The sequence below is a fragment of the Grus americana genome, chromosome 13 (assembly GCF_028858705.1).
Source record: "Grus americana isolate bGruAme1 chromosome 13, bGruAme1.mat, whole genome shotgun sequence".
Classification (NCBI taxonomy): domain Eukaryota; kingdom Metazoa; phylum Chordata; class Aves; order Gruiformes; family Gruidae; genus Grus; species Grus americana.
Window position 1 is genome coordinate 19,818,857 of NC_072864.1, and position 19,699 is coordinate 19,838,555.

The window sequence follows — 19,699 nt, forward strand, 5'->3', positions numbered from 1 at the left end:
AAAAAAAAATCCTTTTTGAGCTTCTGAAACCCCAGTGCAGTCACAGGCTGTTAACTCTCTCTCATCCAAAATGCAAAATTGCGTTCGGGTGACACAAGCTTCATGTTTTTAGATCATTTCATAATGTTCTGAAATAATGTCTCATAAATCCAGAATAATTAAATAATTTCAACAGTATTATTTGTGCTAAGTTAAAGAACATTTCTGTTGTCATTGCCTTGTTCTTCTTGTTTCTTGATATCCCAGGCTGGTGGGCTGGGATATTCTTACAAGGTAGGAAGTGCTAGTAAGGTCTGTCATACAAGATTCGGGGAAACAAAATGATTAAATATCTGGACTCTCATGAAATTGTGGGATGCAAATAGGATCATGGAACGGCAGTACAGCAGTGGGGTAAGATAATGCATGCTGTGACTGCAATCATTGGCATTGTTCTTACTATAGTACAGTAATCCTACCTCCCAGCTATGGCAAAGCTCGGTTAGTGTATACATGTAGCCTTCACTATCAAAAGAATACAATGTAACTTAGCCTTATCATACATATTTTTGATCCTACTCTGGAGACCTAAATAAGAAAGTTATTTTAAAAGGCATAAAGTTACTTTCTTAAAGGCTGAATCTGTCTACAGAGGAAATAAAATATAATCTATAGTAGTCCAGGCTAGATCTAACTTCCATATCCTTCAAGTTCCATCTCTCTGCTGCTGATGAAAATTGCCAGTTCAGACAGATTTTTTTTTTCTTTTCAGTAGAACACTTAAGGATAAGCAATATCTCTCAAAAACTTTTAGCGACACAAACCAGATTGTAATCTACTTTCTATTTTAAGACTGACTGACAAATTTCAAATGTGCGAAACTTTCTCACTAGCAATGATTTGTTCTTACTCCTCCTGCCTTTCAAACTGGTGAAATGTTATTTGTGATGACGATTAAGCACTTGCTTAAACTTGTGAATGGAACAGATATAATTTTGAAGGTCACAGAAAAGAAATAACCTGTAGAACTACACCCAAAAATGTGTATTGTCTATTTGCAATTATACAAAGAGAACAATCAGAATGTATCTGTAAGAATATCAGGCAAGTAGTGTCTCAGTTCTGCTTCTTTTACTATAATTACCTGACTGATCATCTTGATGTCAATTTATCAGTTACACTTATGACTGACCACTCCTGAAATATTTGCTGCTCTCTAGTGGCTCCCACAGAAACAATAAAGCACATTTCTACACTGAAAAAATGTGAAAACAAAAATTTACTTTTCAAATCCTTGAAGGAAGGGACTGTCTTGATATTCTGTGTTTTCTGTAGCAAAGTCTGTTTAAAGAGTTCCCTCTTCCCATTCTGGGGTTTGGTACAATGGTTCATACAACTGCTTGTGAGGCTGCATGATGAAACATATCAAGTAACTGATCTGTGTTAAAAATTACCCTTTTTCTTAGGATATTCAGGGTTAAGATAACCCTAAGAAAAAGAGTTATTTTTAACACAGATAATTTCCCTGATCTGATTAACTCACAAACAGTGGCACTATCATCTCCAAGGACCCACACACGAGGACAGAGGTACACAGTAAGCAAATTTTGTAAACTGCCACTGAGAGAAAAAACTGTGCATCCATGGTCCAAATTCCTGATTCCTAAACGTTTCTGCGGACTGACTGTACAATCAGCTCTTGCTTTGGTAATAATCAGAACACTACCAAAACTAATCAGAACGCCTGCAAAACAAATTTATATGCTAGTCATACACATATTATGTTTCAAATTAAATCTTTCAAAAATGCTGTTAAGATCAGTCAGAGGTTCTGCTAACATCTTTCTTCCCCACCCCCCCACCTCATCCTTACCTTTATAGGCCTCAATCTGGTTGGGCCTTCACAGTTGTTTTCACCTGTCATCCCAATATTTCCAGCTAGACACCAGTTTTTGCTGCTTGTTTATTTATTTATGCCAAAACCTGCCTTTCATACTATCCCTTAAACCTAGAAAAACCTGCTCAAATTAATTAGTATTCAACTTAAAATCCAACCTCAAGACATGTTTTTACTTTGATGCTTAAAGTAAACTGCCAGTTGAGAGTTGAGAGGAAGATTGCATGCAGGAAATTTTGATACCACAAACACTGTTTACTTCCAGCTTCAGGAAATCTATTAAGTATGCAAATAACCAGACTTGTTGCTCTGTGTTATTTCTTCTTTCTTCCATTAAATTAGTTCGCTACAGTTATTGCAGTACACTAAATGAAATAAATCTCTGTGTGTATTAAGAACATGAGACAGAAAGCTGGCTATTGCTGTATCTCTTCTGTTTGATACTGTGGTTGTATTAAGTAATATCTGTGTGCCAGGAGCAAAGTTGCCTAATCTACATTTATACTTATGGTAGTGCTGTGCACAATTCACTTTTTGTCTTTTGTAGATCCATACTGATTTTAACTAAATTTAGAAGCAAAGTTGTTCTTTCCTTAAAACTGCTAGTAAGATATAGTAAATTTTACTTTTATCTGCCTTACTTTCGGTAAGGAGTTGAAGGACGCAAGCCAGTTCTCTTCAATCCTCACTCCATATCACACGGGAAAAAAATTTAGTCATCTGTAAAACGGGAAAGGAAATGTAATAGGCCAAACTCTACCAGGTCAACTAAGTTTCATCATAATAAACTAATCTGATTCTGTATTATACTGTACAAGAAAGAAAATCACCAATCCCTGAATTTTATAAGCAGAAACTCAGTTTATTCTTGATTTCTAATATATTTTCTGTGCATACACATACACACACCCACAGTGGAAAAAGCCTGCTCCTCATCCTGTGAATGTATGCCATTTTTGCATATTTTTGGGGGAATCTATAGACCTGCAGAGTCTAGCATGCTAGCAAATTAAAAGTCTTCTGAACATTAATAGATCAAAACAATTCTTTCAGCACTACTATGTTAATGATTAACATTACCTGTGCACATTGACCCAGAAAACATTGGCCCAGAAGAGAAGCTAACTCTTTATGGCTTGTTACGTGAATAATACCTTGATAAATAGCTCATTAGAAGATTCTTTGGAATTCCTGTCTTAGTATGCCAGGGATGTACAGGGTCAATAGACATTAAAGCTCCCATGATTCTTCCAAAAGCACTTATGTTATGGTCTACACAGCAATAGGTTGAGACATAGTTTAAAGATAACGTTATTATTGCACTAGTAGCTCACACAGTGTTAAAGGACAATTCACAGACAGTCACAAAGCAGATTCGTTTTGTAGTCAGAAAGACTATTCAATTTGTGCATGATGTCACGCATTTATGAGGATGAAAGGCAAGAAAATAGACATACAGAATACTGAGTGGAATTAACTAGGTCTGTGTCAAATACTATTTGAGTCTGCTTTCATTTGCAAGTTCAAGTTATGACAGAAGGAAAATTCATGGGACAGTTTTACAAAGCAGACTTGTATTAATGCCTCACTGATACAATAGCTCAAACCCATCTTTTTTATCCCTCTTCCAATATTTTATATTGTGAGCTTCCTTCTTTTAGCACCAATATGACAAAGGTACTCTAAAACCTCTCATAGGGGGAACTTGAATGACTGAAAGATGTGGCTAAGGAAACAAGGGAGAGAGGAAACAAGAGGATGGATATAGGAGAAAAAAAAACGTTTAAAATCATTATGTATGTTATAACTGTCAGGAGAGATATATAAAGAGAAGACATTGATACAAAGAACAAGTTCAGCAAAAGTATCAGTGGAGTAGTATGATGTATACAAGACAGACAATCTAATGGGAAAAGAGGTGCCAAAGAATTAGAAAGTCTTGATTCTATTTCCAAATTATCTACTGTGGATCTAAAAAATCCTAAAGAAGTTACTTAATCTACTACATTTTCTGTCCGTAAAATCAGAAAGAATGATTATCTGATAAGCAACATGGGAATATAAAAATCTGTGCATAATCTTCAGACTTAAGAAGTTTCGTGCACTGAAAATGAGATTTAAACAATTGCTTCCGAACACATGTTCTCATACAGCCAGACCTCCATACCTTTGCTGAGCAGTGCTGCAGCTTCCCTCTTCTTTCCTCATCTCACTGGAAGACAGACACCTGTCAGTCACAGCCCTAGCCTGAAACTCTCCAGCCTACAGTCCCAGCACTCTCAACATCTGAATTGAGGCACCTGTGCGATGTCATCTATGGCATGAGGGCATGCCACTGTTTGTTTGGGGGCGTCTCCTGTTTATGGAGCTACAGATGTAAGATGCTACACAACTGGAGAAATTAAATCCATAGGTTGATGGAAGTATCTTCTGAACCAAATATTTGGCTAGATCTGTAACACCAGGAAAAAGACAGATTTCTGACTCAGCCTATTTGACAGGGGTTAAACAAATGAGTGAACAAATTTGGCTTGATAAAAAGTGTTGTCTCTTACTTTTCCTGAGGCTTTTTTCCTATTTGCCAGCGATGTCTTGATCTGTTACAACCTCCTGCGTTTTTTTCTGGAAAAAAAAAAAGACTGAACTAGAAAAAAATATATAATTGGAAAAATGCCCTAAATTAACTGTTTTACAGAAAGTAAGCAATTGTAGAGAGAACTATGTTGTCCACTAGCAAACAGCATTCATAGTAGAAAATTCAGATGTAACCAAAAGCAACTACAGAAGAATGCAAACACAATTATTTAGCTAGAAGAGGAATAATAATGAGAACAAAAGATATATTGTTAATACAAATGATGGAGTGGGAACAATTATAAACAAAGTCACACACTGAAAGAAAACATCAAAATAAGTACTGAGTGAATGAGTTCAATAAAAAATAAAGTAAAATAAAAAAGCCCCATGCCTGGAAATGTAAACAAAAGGAATATTGAGAGGAGAAAATGTCACCAGAAGGATGAGAGAGATGCCAAATAGAAAAGATTAACAATAGAAAAAAGTAATTGAGGGCCATAGAATATTTTCCAGCTTGCTCTGGAGGTTGGATTTGGAATAAGGAAGATGAAGGTGGTGTATTTATACCACATGAAGTTAAATCTTTAGTTTAAGAAGATAAATTGGGAAAGTAATCTCCTTAATTTTTAATGTAGTTGATAGACAAGTAAGATCTTCCTCTAAATTGCTTCAGGAGCTACTCCCTCTTTCTAAGGTTAAACAGGGAGTCCAGAGGGTGACAAGTGGCTAAGCCACATTAACAGTTCTTGGAGGGAGGGCATCCAGTCCTGTCCCTCCTTTCCAGCTTCTTTTTCTTTTCTCCCACATCCTTCTTGTGTTGCCTCTGAGTTTATCTGATTGATCTCAAGGTCAGGCAACAAAACTCACTAACCTGGCAAAAATGTGCACCTTTGGAAGGTGGGCAAGGGTAATTTTTTGCTGTTTTATCAGGTTGAACAACCTGCAGTCAGATGAGTTCCAGAGGTGGCTCAAGGTAAGCAGTGGGATCATGTAGCCAAGAGCAGAGAGGGTTACAGGAGAAGGGTGGAGGGAAAAGAGAAGTCCTTTTTGGCAACATCAAGTTTTTAATTTCATTTAGGACATCTCCTGAAGTCATAGGGAACCAGTTCTGTAACTTAACCACCTTAGTTAAATATCTTAAGTTAGATGGTGAGAACTGTGCCACTGCCATCATTTATGTACAGAGACGAGGGGCTATTAGTATTCTTAAGCACTTTTCAAACTTGTCTTCAGATTCTCATGTCTTTTCTATTCATGTTAACCAAATCACGCCCCCAAAAGTCTGAGTAAAGTAGAATTAGTAATATACTCAACTGCCAACCTTTCCTTTCTTATTTTGCTCCACAGCACACTTCTTTTATTATAGTACTTGAAGTATTAGACACTTTCAAGAGGAAGCTGGCATTAGATTTGCACACTTGTGTTGTCTATTGCAAATCTCATTATGCCTGTTGGGTTTTATCTTTAGCCTCAAAACTTCACATTATGCAATTAGATCAGAATCTGCTTTTTCACATTTTCATTTCTCAGTGGTGTTCACTGTTTTCTTGTTTATAGAGACTTTGGTTACATATTAAAAATTTCCCCACTTTTTTGATATACCTTATATATATTTTGATATACCTTTGTCAGGAAGGCTTTGTATGGTATTCACACTAGATTCAGCCAATTTAATACCAATTTTTTTCTATTCCTACCATCCTGGCTGCTTGCACCTATTAAATGAAGTTTGAGCAAAAGGTGAAACAAGGATTCTACTGCCTATAGGCACAGATGTACAAACAAGCTACTACAGGGCATGCTAGGGTGTGAACATGCAGCATATCACATGCTCTGCAGAAGCTGTCTGCAACCTGTTCTTTCTCTAGGTTATTATGTGCTATTACTACACAAAAGCAGACTTTATGATACTTCATTAGACAACATGAACTTGTGTACAACATATAAATATTCACGCTAGGTCACCATGCTGTGCCCTTCTTTCTTAATATACAAAATTATATCCTTCTGGGAGTTACAACTTTGAAGTTTCTTCAGATAGTAGATGCATCTCATATTTCAAACACATACACATATGGCAATAGACTACACATGTGAAGAAACTGTTGTAGATATCAGAAATAACATTGGGCAGAGTAAATACATATTAGGAACATTCTTCCAAAAGAAAAAAAAATCCTTGGAACTAGCTTTCTGTTTAAGAAGCTTTTTATACTCTGGTTCCTCTGAAAATCTAAACATTCAGCAGATACTTAATTTTAAGCTTGGGAGTGGTCATATTAAAGTCAATGAGAGTAAATAATGCACACAACAGTTATGCAGGAACAAACTCTTTGCACAATTAGGGATTCTCCTTGCTTTTATAACTTACATATTTAATTGACTTACGACTTTAATAAAAACATTTTATTTATCCTGTGAAAAAACATGTCGCTCTCCATATATGCAATCTCTCCCTATATAAAACAGTGCATATACACACATACAGATGTGTGCACACAAACACAAACTGTTACTGTACGCTGATGGGTTCCTTTTGTTGATTGAGCAAAACATAAAATGACAATTCATTAGCTCATCAAATAGTTTCCAAATATGTATCATCTTCCCTGTATTCTAGTGAATATGTGAATATTGTATGTTATAAAAGAAATAAATGCCTGAGGCAATGAGATAGGTGTGTTATATAAAACTGAGAGCTAAGTGAAAGAGGTGTGTGTCATCTACAGCATCCGCCCAGTTCAACATACTGAGCAACAGGGTGAAAAATGGAGAGCTGTGAAGGCATGAATAATATGTCAGCAAAATTAGCTTCCCACTGGATTGTTTTTTCTAAATGCAGTGATTCATAAGGGGCAGTCTGACTTGGAGACAATGTTTAAACTCCTGAAGAAAGCTGCCCATGATAAATACCTGAAACTAAGGTAATACTGTAGACTGAGAAGGAAATCCATTTTAGATGGATGTATAAGAGGTAGCCTTCACCTTCTTCGGCTTCTCTGAAGCACAATTTGCCCAAACTCATCTACAAAAAATCCGTCCTGTACTATTGTGCTCCTTACATCTAAATGGAAAATATATAACCAATTTGAAACATAATTGCAGAGGGTTGATGTTAAAACAACAAATCATAATACAGCATACCAGAAAATATACTTTCAGGAAGTAACAATCACGGATGATACAACAGAGGTCTTTAACATATTAATAATTTTAAAAGTTAAAACTTGTATTTATCAATGAAAAATGTTAGGCTTCATAGTGCATTTCTAATTTGTTACATGTCTGAGTCCACAATGGTTTTTTTTTTGTTCTAGTCTGAAACTAGAATAAAAACCACTCCTTTTGTTCTGTGGGCTTCTAAGACATCTTAAGGTAGCCTCTGGGCTCATTTCTAAAGGGAGGGATTATATGTGATGGACATAAGCAACTATTTGTGTACAATCTTCTTTATATATGTAAGAAGTAATAACCTGGGATTCCAGTCTGATCTCTGAGACATGTTGAAATCAAAACCTAAAGAGTAGGTGTTCACTCTGAAGACTCTTTAGTTTCTGCAAAATTATTTTTCCAGATAAAAATTGCTGTTTGATATTGCTTTGTGGCTATATATTCCTTGCTTTTGTTTAAAACTTCTTTAGAGACTTTTGCAATCAACAGCTAAAACTTCTGCTTTAAATTAGACGTGGGAAGCTTTGTCTGCAAAGGCAATTGTTTATATACTTAATATATACTTTATATATGTAAGTCTTTGTTCATTCTAACTGCACTCTGAGAAAATGTTAATTTTTAAATTTTAATGTAGTGTATTAATGGAACTTTCTCTGTTGTTATTTCTCCCTTATTTTCAACCCAGGAAGCCACTTGCAAAACTCTAAGTTTAATTCCATACTAATTTCAGAAGTCTATCTTCCTGAAATACCAATTCTATAAAAAGCCGCCAAGTCTTTTAATAATAATTTTTTTTGAAGTATTTTGCCTACCTGTGCTGTATGTTGATAGTTTTGTTAGACCTGTACTTAACTATGGTAATATATTATTACACTTTTCTAACTCTTACCTTGACACTTGTAGCCTTGAGTACCTCCCTTCACCTTCCATTTTCCTATCTGTGAACTGGGAGTAATGGCAGCACAGACTAGTATCACAAATAGCACATCCTCTGTCAGTTGTGCAGAGGGTTTTTGCTTGCATGCAGGTCATCAAAGCAGCATCTGTAATGCATTCGTACCTTCGGCTTGCATTTTGAGGCATGACGGAATTTCTACAGAAATGTTTTATATTAAATACAAACCTGAACTCTTTGTCCAGAATCATCAAGCATCTAAAGTTTCTAGGAACGTGAATTCTACTCAGAAAAAACACAAACAAAAATCTTCTTCTGAGATAAATGTAATGTTGGGGCATTAAAAGGAGTGCCCTCCTGACCCCCAGCTTATATCCCGAGGCAGTAGATAGGGTTACTTTGTATCATTGCCTTAGCTTGTATAACTGGTCATAAAATTAAAGCATTTTAAAATTCCTGCAACACTACTTATTTCCATGAACACCTGCAGCCCTGGTTTCCATAGGCCAGTTATAAATTCAGCAGAGAAATATTTCTTTGCTTCACTGGCTTTCTCACTATAGCATCTCCCTATTTTCTTGTTGATTGAATGGATTCTTCTCAATGCTGTTAACCACTGCAAAGAGGCAATTTTCCATTTCCTGAGCCTCTTTTTTTATATAGGTTAAAATCCTTCTTTCTTAAAGAAAAAATATTTGTATGCTGTATTAGTTTATTTGCTGTCACATAATCATTAATACACACCCAGAGTTGGTGTTCAAGCAACAGATTTTAGAGACGGATAATTAACTGTTCAAAGCGGTTCATGATGCTATAGAAAAAGAGATAAATTCTTAGGTTTTCCTGCCATTGGATTTTTTAGTAATTATTATTCTTTTAATAGAGCTCTTTGAAGAATTGAATAAACAATAATATTAATCAAAGTATGGGAAGTTGCTAGCTTAAGAGACTAATCTTTACATTCTGATTCAGACAAATCAAATTGGGTTTCCCTTTTTTTTTTTTTGTGGTCCACTTTACAGAGAAATAATGATCTGAGGCATGTTTCCACATCACAGTTACAGCCTGTAGTAGGGATCAGACACCACCGTACTTCTCCTTAAACAAGAACGATGGTGAGCTACTTTCCATGTGGAAAGGGGAAGAGGTAGAAAGAAAAGGAGGTGGTTTTGGCTAAAGCAGCTAAGTTGAAAAGTAAGCCTATGTTTACACTTAGTCTGAAAGTACAAAACTTCACTTCCTGAGCTTATCAATGCTGCACTCTCTGTGTTTAATTTTGCCTGTAAATGTAGAAACCAAGAAGGGAATTCCTTAGCATACAAAAAGTAATGGCAAGGTGGGACATTTGGGGGTGTACCTGTTTGCCATTGTCTCACTATGCTACTCCAACATGTTGAAGAAGAGCTAGAAATGAGAACAATGGGAATCAAACTCACTGCTCCAGAGCTGGGAAGTCTGGCACAGAGCGCAGCCACATGGGCAGCTCCCTGGCGGGGGGTGGCAGGGTCCCAGCTCCTACAGAAATGGTATTTCCAAGCTGTCGTAAACATTCAGAAACTAAGCAACTATAATAGCAGCTGAAGCACAGAAAGGGGTGTTTTCTCCCCTAATGTGTGTGTAAGGAAAGTGTAATATAGGTCATCTCAGGCTACAGGCCTGCTCACCTCCTGCAGCTCCCTCCCCTCTTGGTGAAAATGGCAGGAAAATGCTCTGTGGGTTCTTAAACTGTTTCATTCCCTTTGATATAGCTTAATACTTGTGGGTAACACCAGTAATTTAAAACATTAAAATAACATCACTACCTCTCTGTAAAACTATCAGCGTGCCAAAATTATTTATGTGTGTAAAATTATACAGCAACAAGGAAACATGTACATTATAGCGAATGCAGTATGAATTTGATGCTTGGGAAATGCATCATTATGTTTTTAAACACATACCAAGCATTTTTTTCTTTTTTGCTATTGTGCTCAGGATGCTAAATATTTAACTTTATTCAACCAATGGCATTCATCTAAATGAAATGAAAGATCATATCACATGGCCAATCTGATAGTTACATTGGGCTATTTGATCATCTGGTTAACTCCAGTCAAAGTTCAGTGATCCAAAGCAGGTGAAATTCTTAGTACAGTTTGTGATAACATCTTTGTGATCAGAACAGCGTATGCTTTCCTAGCTCCTTCTCTTCTAGAATTTCCATGTATTTCCAACAGTGAAAAGTTAAGACTTGATTTTCTGTATCTCAGAGGAAGCAAAATACCTCCCTGTGTTTCAAACACAGAGAAACTGTGGTAAGACTTGAAGACTTTAGGTCAGAAAAAGGGTTAGATGTAGGAAGAAGACTCTGAAGTTCTTATATTAAAATTCTTCCTCAGATGTAATACTAAATTTACAAGGAACGTAAATATCAGTGAAAAAGTGGCAACCTTGAAATATCAAAAAGCAAAAACAACATCATTTTTTTCTTCGAGGCTTCCCGTCTTTATACAAAGTTGCCCAACTTAAGCCATTACACGAATTGGTAATTGGGCATTATTCAATGAATAATTTGCTTTGCCTTGTTCTTCGGTGTTTCCATTGTTGCCGAGAATCTATCAGGTCTCTGAGTGCACTAATAACCCTTAATGACCCTGATTAGCTCCACCTGAGGTCTCCACCCCATAGACCCTGCCTATAAGTCCTGCTAGTTCATATAAACCCAGGTCTGGACCCTCAGTCCCTACCTGAGCTAGGTTGTTGGAGTGTCTGTTTTGAGTTCTACCACAGCCATGCTTGGTGGTGTACCTTGTTGATACAGGCCCTGACTTACAGACTGACTTCCTGGCTTGACCTCAGCCCTGACCAACCACTGTGGTCCTGCTTGGCGATTACTGGGCTGTATCTGACACTGGTTACTCTCAAGGGACCTGGATCCTGACCCTGATGTACAGATTGACTTCCTGGACTCTTGGACCAGCCATGCTGGCATAACAACAACAGGAGCCCTGAATGGAACCCCTGAGAAAGAAACTCTTCAATTTTCAAGTTACTTTAGTCATCACAGAGCAAAGTAAGGTGTGTAATGTAAAATGGCTAGTTTTTTAGTGTAATAAACAGTGTGAGTCTTAGGGTAGACTGGATATTTAAGGAAAGACATAGGTAGAACCCTTTAATTCATGACCTCTTCTTCCTAGAAGTACTCACAAGAAGTTCTTCAGCAAAGTCAGTTTCTTCTGATTGTGATCTTTTTAAAAGTAGGATTAATCAATTAGTGTAATGCTAGTCAATGTGACAAATGTAAGAGGATTAAGCAAAGCCTTGTTCATAGACAGACTCTAGAAGCATTACATATGGAAACTAAACATTGTAATAGGAAAAAAGAGAATTTGGAATCAAATCTCCTTGACAGTGTTTTCTGCTTTACTCTTAACATTTCTCCTTTAAGAGAAAAGGTAAAGTATTTGGGATTTTCTTATTGTGGACATCTTGAAGACTGCAAAAACTTACTCCTAATTTTATCACAATGAAGTCACAACCTTTTCAAACTTTTTGAGAGCACCTCAAAACTAGCAAAAGCCTAGAAGTCAATACTATTACCTGGGATGAGATGTGAGCAATTCAAGTTTGAGTCAGTGTCTAGCTCGATGTGCTTATTGCTGGTTTTGTTGGAGGAAAAAATAAGTCATTTTAGCATAGGCTTTTCACAAACTGGCATGAGGTAATTATATTCTGTCAAAACTTCTCAGCCTGCCTAATTTATGCAATGTTTGAAATAATGTGGGCTTGGGTTCCTGAATAAGAAAAGAACCAGCTAGATCACCCTGAAATGTACAGGACTTGGATGTTTAGTATATTGTTGTGGGTTTTTGTTCATTGTTTCCATTGTGAACCATATTTTAAGGTTCAGATCATTGAGACAGAAAGGTTCACAAAGTACCTCACCAGTTATGTCAGTGACTTTGAGTGTTAGAATTAGGCCTAACATTTTTAAATGGAAGAGCCACATGGTGGCAGGAGAGAACAACACATGTAAGGCTGCTATGTTAAATGCTTCATTCGGATTTAACTACATAATGCTCTCTCTTACAGTATAGCTGAAGGTTTGTGTCTACAATTTTATATCTAATGGACACAAACATAATTTTAGTTAGAATGTTTAAAAAAAGTCTATGACTTCTAAGTTTCCCATACTACTCACCAATTTCAATAGGGGATTATACAATCAATGTTAATACAGTTTACAGTAACTGTTGAAGTTACGTAGCAGTTAGGAAATGGAATCTGCAACATCTTTTTAGATTGTCTACACTGCCACATCTTACCATAGCATGAGGTGTCAATGACTACAAGTGATCTTCACATAGCTGTTTTCCTATTGTCACTTCTACGGTGACACTAGCAGGTTAATAACAGGCCGTAAATGGTGCTTCAAATTCATAGTTCTCTGAAAATGAAATATTTAGCCCTTCATTTTTTTATGTAATGTGCTACATCATGAACAGGTCTACTAGACAAAAATTAAAAGTCAGATTTTTTGTTTTAAGATCTACAAAGAGAAATCCAACCCACTAATCCTCTGATTTAAGACCGTCTGGATGTACACTTCAGCGTACTGTAATTACAGATGTCCATAATGTTTCTAGATGTCTCAGTACCGTTAGCACTGTTTTCTAGTTAATAGCCAATGGAAATGGTGATGCACTTAACTGTACACATTGTTGGTACTTACACAATTGCAGCCAAAATGGGTGTGTTACCTTTGCAATCAAAATGCAGTTCAGGTAGCTGATTTATATTAAAAATAAGTGGATTTTGCATTTGTAGCAGATGTATAATCTTTCTAACTTAAGAGTTGAAACTGTTTAGCCTGTACTGGAAGACTTTATAGCACCCTTTCTATTAATTCCATCACTTAAATCACTGACATCAAATGTTCCATAAAAATAATTTTCTTCTAATCTGAACCTTTTTTCATCTTAAATGCATCTAGTTTAAAATGTTGAATCCTTACTTTGAACAACCAATATGACTTAAAATAACTGATTTAAGGGGAAAGAGGACAGGAAGGAATCAAATAGTATATGATTCTATTATCTCCATGCCTGTCAGTGCAAGAATTTTCTTAGTGCTGTAAACAGTGTTGTAAAGTTTCTGAAATCCTAGTGGCCATCATAGCCCTGGTCACACTGAACTCCTAATGCTAACAGGAGCAGCATAAGCTACTTGCCCTCTCAGACAGGGTTACATCTCTCTAAACTGTGTCTTACTGGATTATTTTTTCATCTATTAACAACCAGTGGAGAGCCAGCTGAGGAGTTTTCCAATAAAGAACTCTTATTTTTGTGATTAACTGATCTAACAATAAAGCATTTACAAAGACCTGAAACTGCCTTGCGACAGACTAGTTCTCACTTCCCTCTGTTCTCTGTGTACTCAGCTTTCATAGCCGAACTTCTCAATTTCCTTCTATGGCCATATTCTTCTTAATCTAACTGACTTATTTCTCACTTGCTTTTCCACTCCAATCAAATATAAATTTTTCATTATTCTTCCCTTTTCTGTATACATGCAGAAAAGGGAGCAATACAAGAGTTGTAGGATATAAAACCACATAAAAACTTCACAATTCTTAATATTATCTAATTCTGCATCTTCTACAATATTTATTATGGATCAGACTTTTCCTTGAATGTGAAAGAATTTGCATACCTATGTCGTCTCCATGCTATCTGTTAGCTTCCAGCTTCTAATCCTTTCACCCAAGTCCTGCATGCAAATATTTGTTTTAGTCCTATTAATAGTAATCTGAAGACTTCCATAACTGCAGTCTTACCTGTCTTTAAAATGTCCCTTAACTTTTGCTCTAACTATTCCTAGACAATGTTTTGCTGGTTTTGTTTAATGTTATACACTTTTCTAGTATAATGCTGTTGCCCTGTTTCTGCCTGTGAACAAGGATCTCTGATTTCTGTTGTGTTATCTCTTAAATTACAAGTTGTCCCTCAATAGCCACACAGCTCCACTGTTTTACTCCAGACTTTGGTAACAAATATTTTTACCATGATGCTTACAGAAAACTTTTGATGTCAGCAGGCAACAAAAGGTGTAAGACTGATACTTTTTCTTTGTGTTCTTTTTAGTCTTTGTATATTGGCTCTGCAGGAACTAAAAATACTTTAGGCTCTCCTTCAATCCTTTTAATAGAGCATGAATTCACTTTATGCAGCATGATCCTACTACAGTAAATGTGATGAATTTCTGATGTATACCCATGGAATGTTCACAGCAAGTTTCAGGCTGGGTAAGGCTTTAATGTTACAAGATTATTAATTTTTATAAACATGAGAAATTCAAACCACCTGGTCACCTCCTAGTACTCAGTGTTCTAAGTGGTGTTGCATTGATTCCACATAATGTTCCCTGTTCTTCAGTGTAATCTGACCTAATTTGACTCAGGTGACTGAAGTTGCCCTCTATTAGCTCAGCCTTCTTCCTTGCTGTGTCATGAGAAATAGCTGGACACTGAAACCACAGAGACAGACTTCATAAACAAGGACAGGAGAGTTAGGAAGTAAGAAAAATAAGAGGAACTCAAATGAGATGAAACCTCACTTTTCTGAGAAGAGTTCAAGTGTCTCAAGAGTTACTAGTAAGATTGCTCTAGCCTCCAACTCACTGCTTTGAGCTAGCTTGAGTGATCAAGGAAGGTCTTTGCTTTCTATCAATTTTCCAATATAATCTCTAAGACGGATATGTAATGTAGTCAGCAAGAAGTATGAAGTATCACTATCATAAGATGCAGCATTTAGAACCAAATCTATACCAGGTCTTAGGTTTGGCTGGGATTCAGTACTTCAGGAGATGAGAATATTTGCTGTCCACTGGCTGAACGGGTTGATTGGAATCCCCTGTAGCTTTGTGGTAGAGCACATTAGCAAGGATGAAGTGGTAAATCTTGCTACATTGATAGGCCTGATGTATACCTCTTAAAGGAAGAAGCAATCAACCACGTCATCAGCTTATACTTCTACATTGACTCTTATGGACCCAGTTACATCACAGCGGTATTGCCAAAAATATTAAATCAGTGGGTTTTTATCTGTGCATACTAATGTTTGCAAGCATTAACTCTATTTGCTCTGTAAAAAGGTAAAATTAGTTAAGGTTGCTGTTTTCGCATCTTTTACTGCTCCTCAAACAGCCTTCAAAAGAAACATAGTTGTTAAAGATGACTGACTACTGGAGGCAGCTGCTCAAGGCCATAAATATGAACAGAAGAGGATGGTTCTAGCTCCTTGATAGACAACATGTTTCAAAGTACTTCAGTACTGCAGCTGAGAGTAAAAAGTAGTGGGAAAAAATGTGAGAACTGACTATTGATGCAGAAGATTCACGCTACCTACTGTCAAAACACAGAAGCAGAATGTAGCTGATGTGCTGCTTTTTGGTCTCCTGACCATAAGAAATGTTCTTATTGTTTAGTTAACTTAGTCTAGGTCTCTATGCCAAGTACTATAATTTCAGTGGAAGAGCAGCATCTGGTAGTAAATGATTATGAATCCTCAGGGTAATAGCTTTCAATTCAAAATTGCCTTAACTAATCAATTTGTTCGTCCCTAGAATGTATTTACTGATCTGTGAATGTTACTAGTTCCCTTCTTAAGGTTCCTGGATGCTGGGCAGGACACAGCCTGAGCAGCAAAGTTCACTTGTCTGAGTGACAGGATAAAAAGAAAAAAGGTCTGACTCACTATTCTTTACCCATTGATTTTAAAAAAACGAACAAACCCCAAACACCACTGCAGTAGGTAGTATTGCACAGATATATATCTGGCGACTGATCCCTTTATAGTCTGTCCTGGGTTAGGTGTATCTGAGCATAAGGCACTTAACGTGCAGTTAAGGCTCCCAAAAGGCTTGCTGGATAGCAAATGGTGCAAACAAAGATTGCTTCCTTCATGAGACAGATGATACACACAGATGGTTAGGGTTTAATCCAATTCCTAATAAGAAGATTGATTATAGCTAGGTACAGGGCACAGACTGATAGAAAGGAAAACTCCCTTCTGGTAGCGTGTACTAAAGTTTGTCTGAGTCTTTCCCCAACCTGAGAGTTGTGAAATGCTTGACTCCTTGTGGCCTAGAACTCTAGTTCAGTTGCAGTGCTCATGTGCTTATTATCTTTTCATCTGTTGTGTTGTTGAATGAGTGAGTCCTATCTCAAGAAAATATTAGGAAATACAGCTTCACTTTTTTATGCAGTAGATAACTAAAGTTGCTGCTTTTATTGTGAGATAATGCCACATTGCTATATTGAATATACTAATAGCAATGAAAGAGCCATTAGTGGGGTGAAAAAGAATAGTAGGTAGATGAGGTAAAATCTAAAGTATTTCATCTGCTGCTTACTCATTGCTGCAAACAAGGTCTTGCTAAAGTTTTATTTGTTTTAATTTCAGTGAAGGAGTCCTATTGATGGAAAGCCACCTGGTACGGCCTTTTCTCCTATGGAGAAGAAAAAAAATGACTTTTTCATAACAAGGAGGAATAACAAATACATATGCAAAGTTTAGAGAAATATTCTTCTACTAACAGTTAAAATTTTACTTCCCTGTATTTATTTCAGTTTATAAGCTAAATTAATGCAACTCAAATATCCTTGGTTGTTACATAATCAGATTTTGAAAATTAAGTTCTGGTTAGTATTTGTAATTTCTTTGTAAAGATAAGTAACATAGCTATTTAGCAGCTGTCCAGAACAATGTACAAGAAATTACAATATGTTTCTTAGTAATCAGTAGTTATCTTGATCTTATTACAAACCATTGACTTAAAAATAAGCAAGAGTAAACAAAGTTAGGCATAATTGAAATTAAAAAAACCTTCAAAAGCAAACACTTGATGCCATGCAATTTTTCCATGGTAAGTTTGCACATATTCATAAAACTAAAATGAGGTCCTTGTAAGCACTAAATTTATTGGGTTCTTATGGCAAAACCTGCTCTACTCTACAAGAGAAAAATAATGCTTTTCTTTGCAATGTGAAGTTGTTATATTAGACATTTTGTACTGCTACCATAATTTTCTTACACATAAAAAAATATCAAGGATCTCTCCTTCCCTCCTACCAGAGTCTGATCCAATTCCTCCATAATTAAGAGATCTTGGAAGCTTAACTGAATCAAAATTTTTGGAGATACTCATGGTATGTTTATGTAATACATGAGTAGCTTACGTGCCGCTGAAGTATGCAATCTGTTTGACATCAAATATAGCATGAAGTCTGTAACTGTTTGCCATAGAACACGAATTCTTGTACCTCCTGTTTTTTTTTTCTTGGAGGCATGTCACACTTCACATTTTACTCATGAAAACCTATTAACACAAGATAATTCAGTAAATGAGCTTGACTTTGTGAACAACCCCTATTACTTTCAAACCTAACTTAAGCAATGAATAAAAATAGCTTTATATCTTCCATCTACCCAAAAGAGTTTTGTGTCACTAATATACATTAAAATCCTTTGTACCCATACCAAGAATTTAAGTATGTTCTCTTAAAACTTTAGGTTATAAAGATTTTTGAGCATCTAACAATTTTTTCTGAAGGAAAACTTAGTTTTAAACTTTTAAAGTTTGTTTTCCACATACAGCCCTTTTCTGTTTTCTGCACAGATTTCTAGAAATCACAAATCATTTTAATGGAAAGTAAAAATGCTGTATTCCTTAGCCTTTGAGCTTCTAGCCACCTTGCTGAGGTTCTCAGCATCTGTGAAATAGTGCTAATTTTGTGATGTGGATACTAGGTTGCCAATGCCAAGTCTTTTATAACAGACAAAACAAACCCTAATAACTTTTTGTCTCTAGCTTTACCTGGACTGCTTAGTAAATGAAACAAAATATGAGGAGAAAGGACTTCTGAAGGAATGACACAGAATCACATTATTCATTAAGTCTATGTTCCTTGTTAGAGATTTTCTGTGCTTAATAAAGTATCTTCTTGTTTGGTTACAACCAAACTTTTTTTCTTGTCTTCTTCTGTTACAGTCTGGCTCATCTGTTCAAACAGCTTTGATATCTTGGCAAATCTCAGGTGATTCTGAAATCTTCGTGCAGCAAAAGCATAAAGCAGAGGGTTAATGCAGCTACTGATGAATACAAGCGCTCCAGAGATGTAAACTCCTCTGCCTACAATTTCATCCAGTGCCGAAGACAATTCCTTGTTAGAGAACTCTGTCTCAATTGAAATAATATCTAGGATGTTAAAGAGATGATGAGGAAACCAGCATAAAATGAACGCCACCACAATACTGGCAATGAGCTGTTCTGATCGCTGCTTAGATTGGTAAGTCATTCTGCTTATTCTTCTTGCAACACACATGTAACAAGTGCAAATAATTAAAAATGGGATGACAAAACCTGCAAGGGTCTCCAGCAAAAGATATGACACTTTCTGTCTATTAGATGAGTAGTTGCGACATGTACATAGCAGTCTACCGTTCATTTTCTCTGTCTCTTGAAATGGAATGACAGAAATGCCGAAAGTAATAGACAGGAACCAAATGAGGAATATGATTAAAGAAATCTTTTCTTTTGTTTTGTATCTTTGAATTGTGAAAGGGTAAAACACAGCCATTAACCGCTCCAAGCTCAATGCTGTAATTAGAAATATACTAGCATACATGCTGCAGTAAATAATGAAAACCAGTATTTTGCAGAAGATGACTCCGAAAACCCATGAGTCAGCAAAGGAGTAAATCCAAATTGGTAAAGTAATCAGTACAAGGACATCTGCAATGGCCAGGTTCAAGATCAGCAGGACTGAAGGAGATACTTGCTTCATTTTTGTGCAAACAGTCCAGATGACAATGCAATTTCCAGGGGTCCCAATAATAAATGAGAAGCTCAGTATTATGCAGACTACTGACCTCACAATATTCCACGTTGAGTAGATACTGTTTTCCTCAGCTTGACTCATTCTGGAAATTCTTCAGCAGTTCTCAGTTGCCAATATCCTCGGTGCTTTGCGCTCTGCTTTTTTTCTGAATGTGTTAGTGAACTACTCAAGAGAAAGCTCTCTAACTGATATTCTGTAGACTAATATGGCATATGAGCTCATATCCTAATGCTCGCTCTTACAAATGTCTGACCACATATGGCAGTTCCTGTTGTTTAGGAAGACAGTGTGCAATTTTGCA

General features: G+C 36.4%; 2 protein-coding genes across 18 annotated transcripts in view; both read right to left on the minus strand.

Moving 5' to 3' along the window:
* The window catches only part of ESRP2 (epithelial splicing regulatory protein 2), a 107,387-nt gene that overhangs the window by 71,682 nt on the left and 16,006 nt on the right, over positions 1-19,699 (minus strand). For 16 of the 17 annotated variants that reach the window (XR_008579183.1, XM_054841117.1, XM_054841135.1 and 13 more), the window contains 2 exons: positions 4,432-4,498; positions 2,518-2,596 (listed from right to left, as the gene is read on the minus strand). The gene's annotated coding sequence lies outside the window, so the exon portion shown is untranslated. Of the gene's footprint in view, positions 1-2,517; positions 2,597-4,431; positions 4,499-14,210; positions 14,237-19,699 lie in introns of those variants that run through there. The other variant, XM_054841122.1, reaches the window with a different exon arrangement.
* LOC129212486 (leukotriene B4 receptor 1-like) lies at positions 16,861-19,479 on the minus strand. The gene has a single exon (XM_054841138.1). The coding sequence runs from the start codon at positions 19,477-19,479 to the stop codon at positions 18,469-18,471; it is 1,011 nt and encodes a 336-aa protein (XP_054697113.1). The 3' UTR covers positions 16,861-18,468.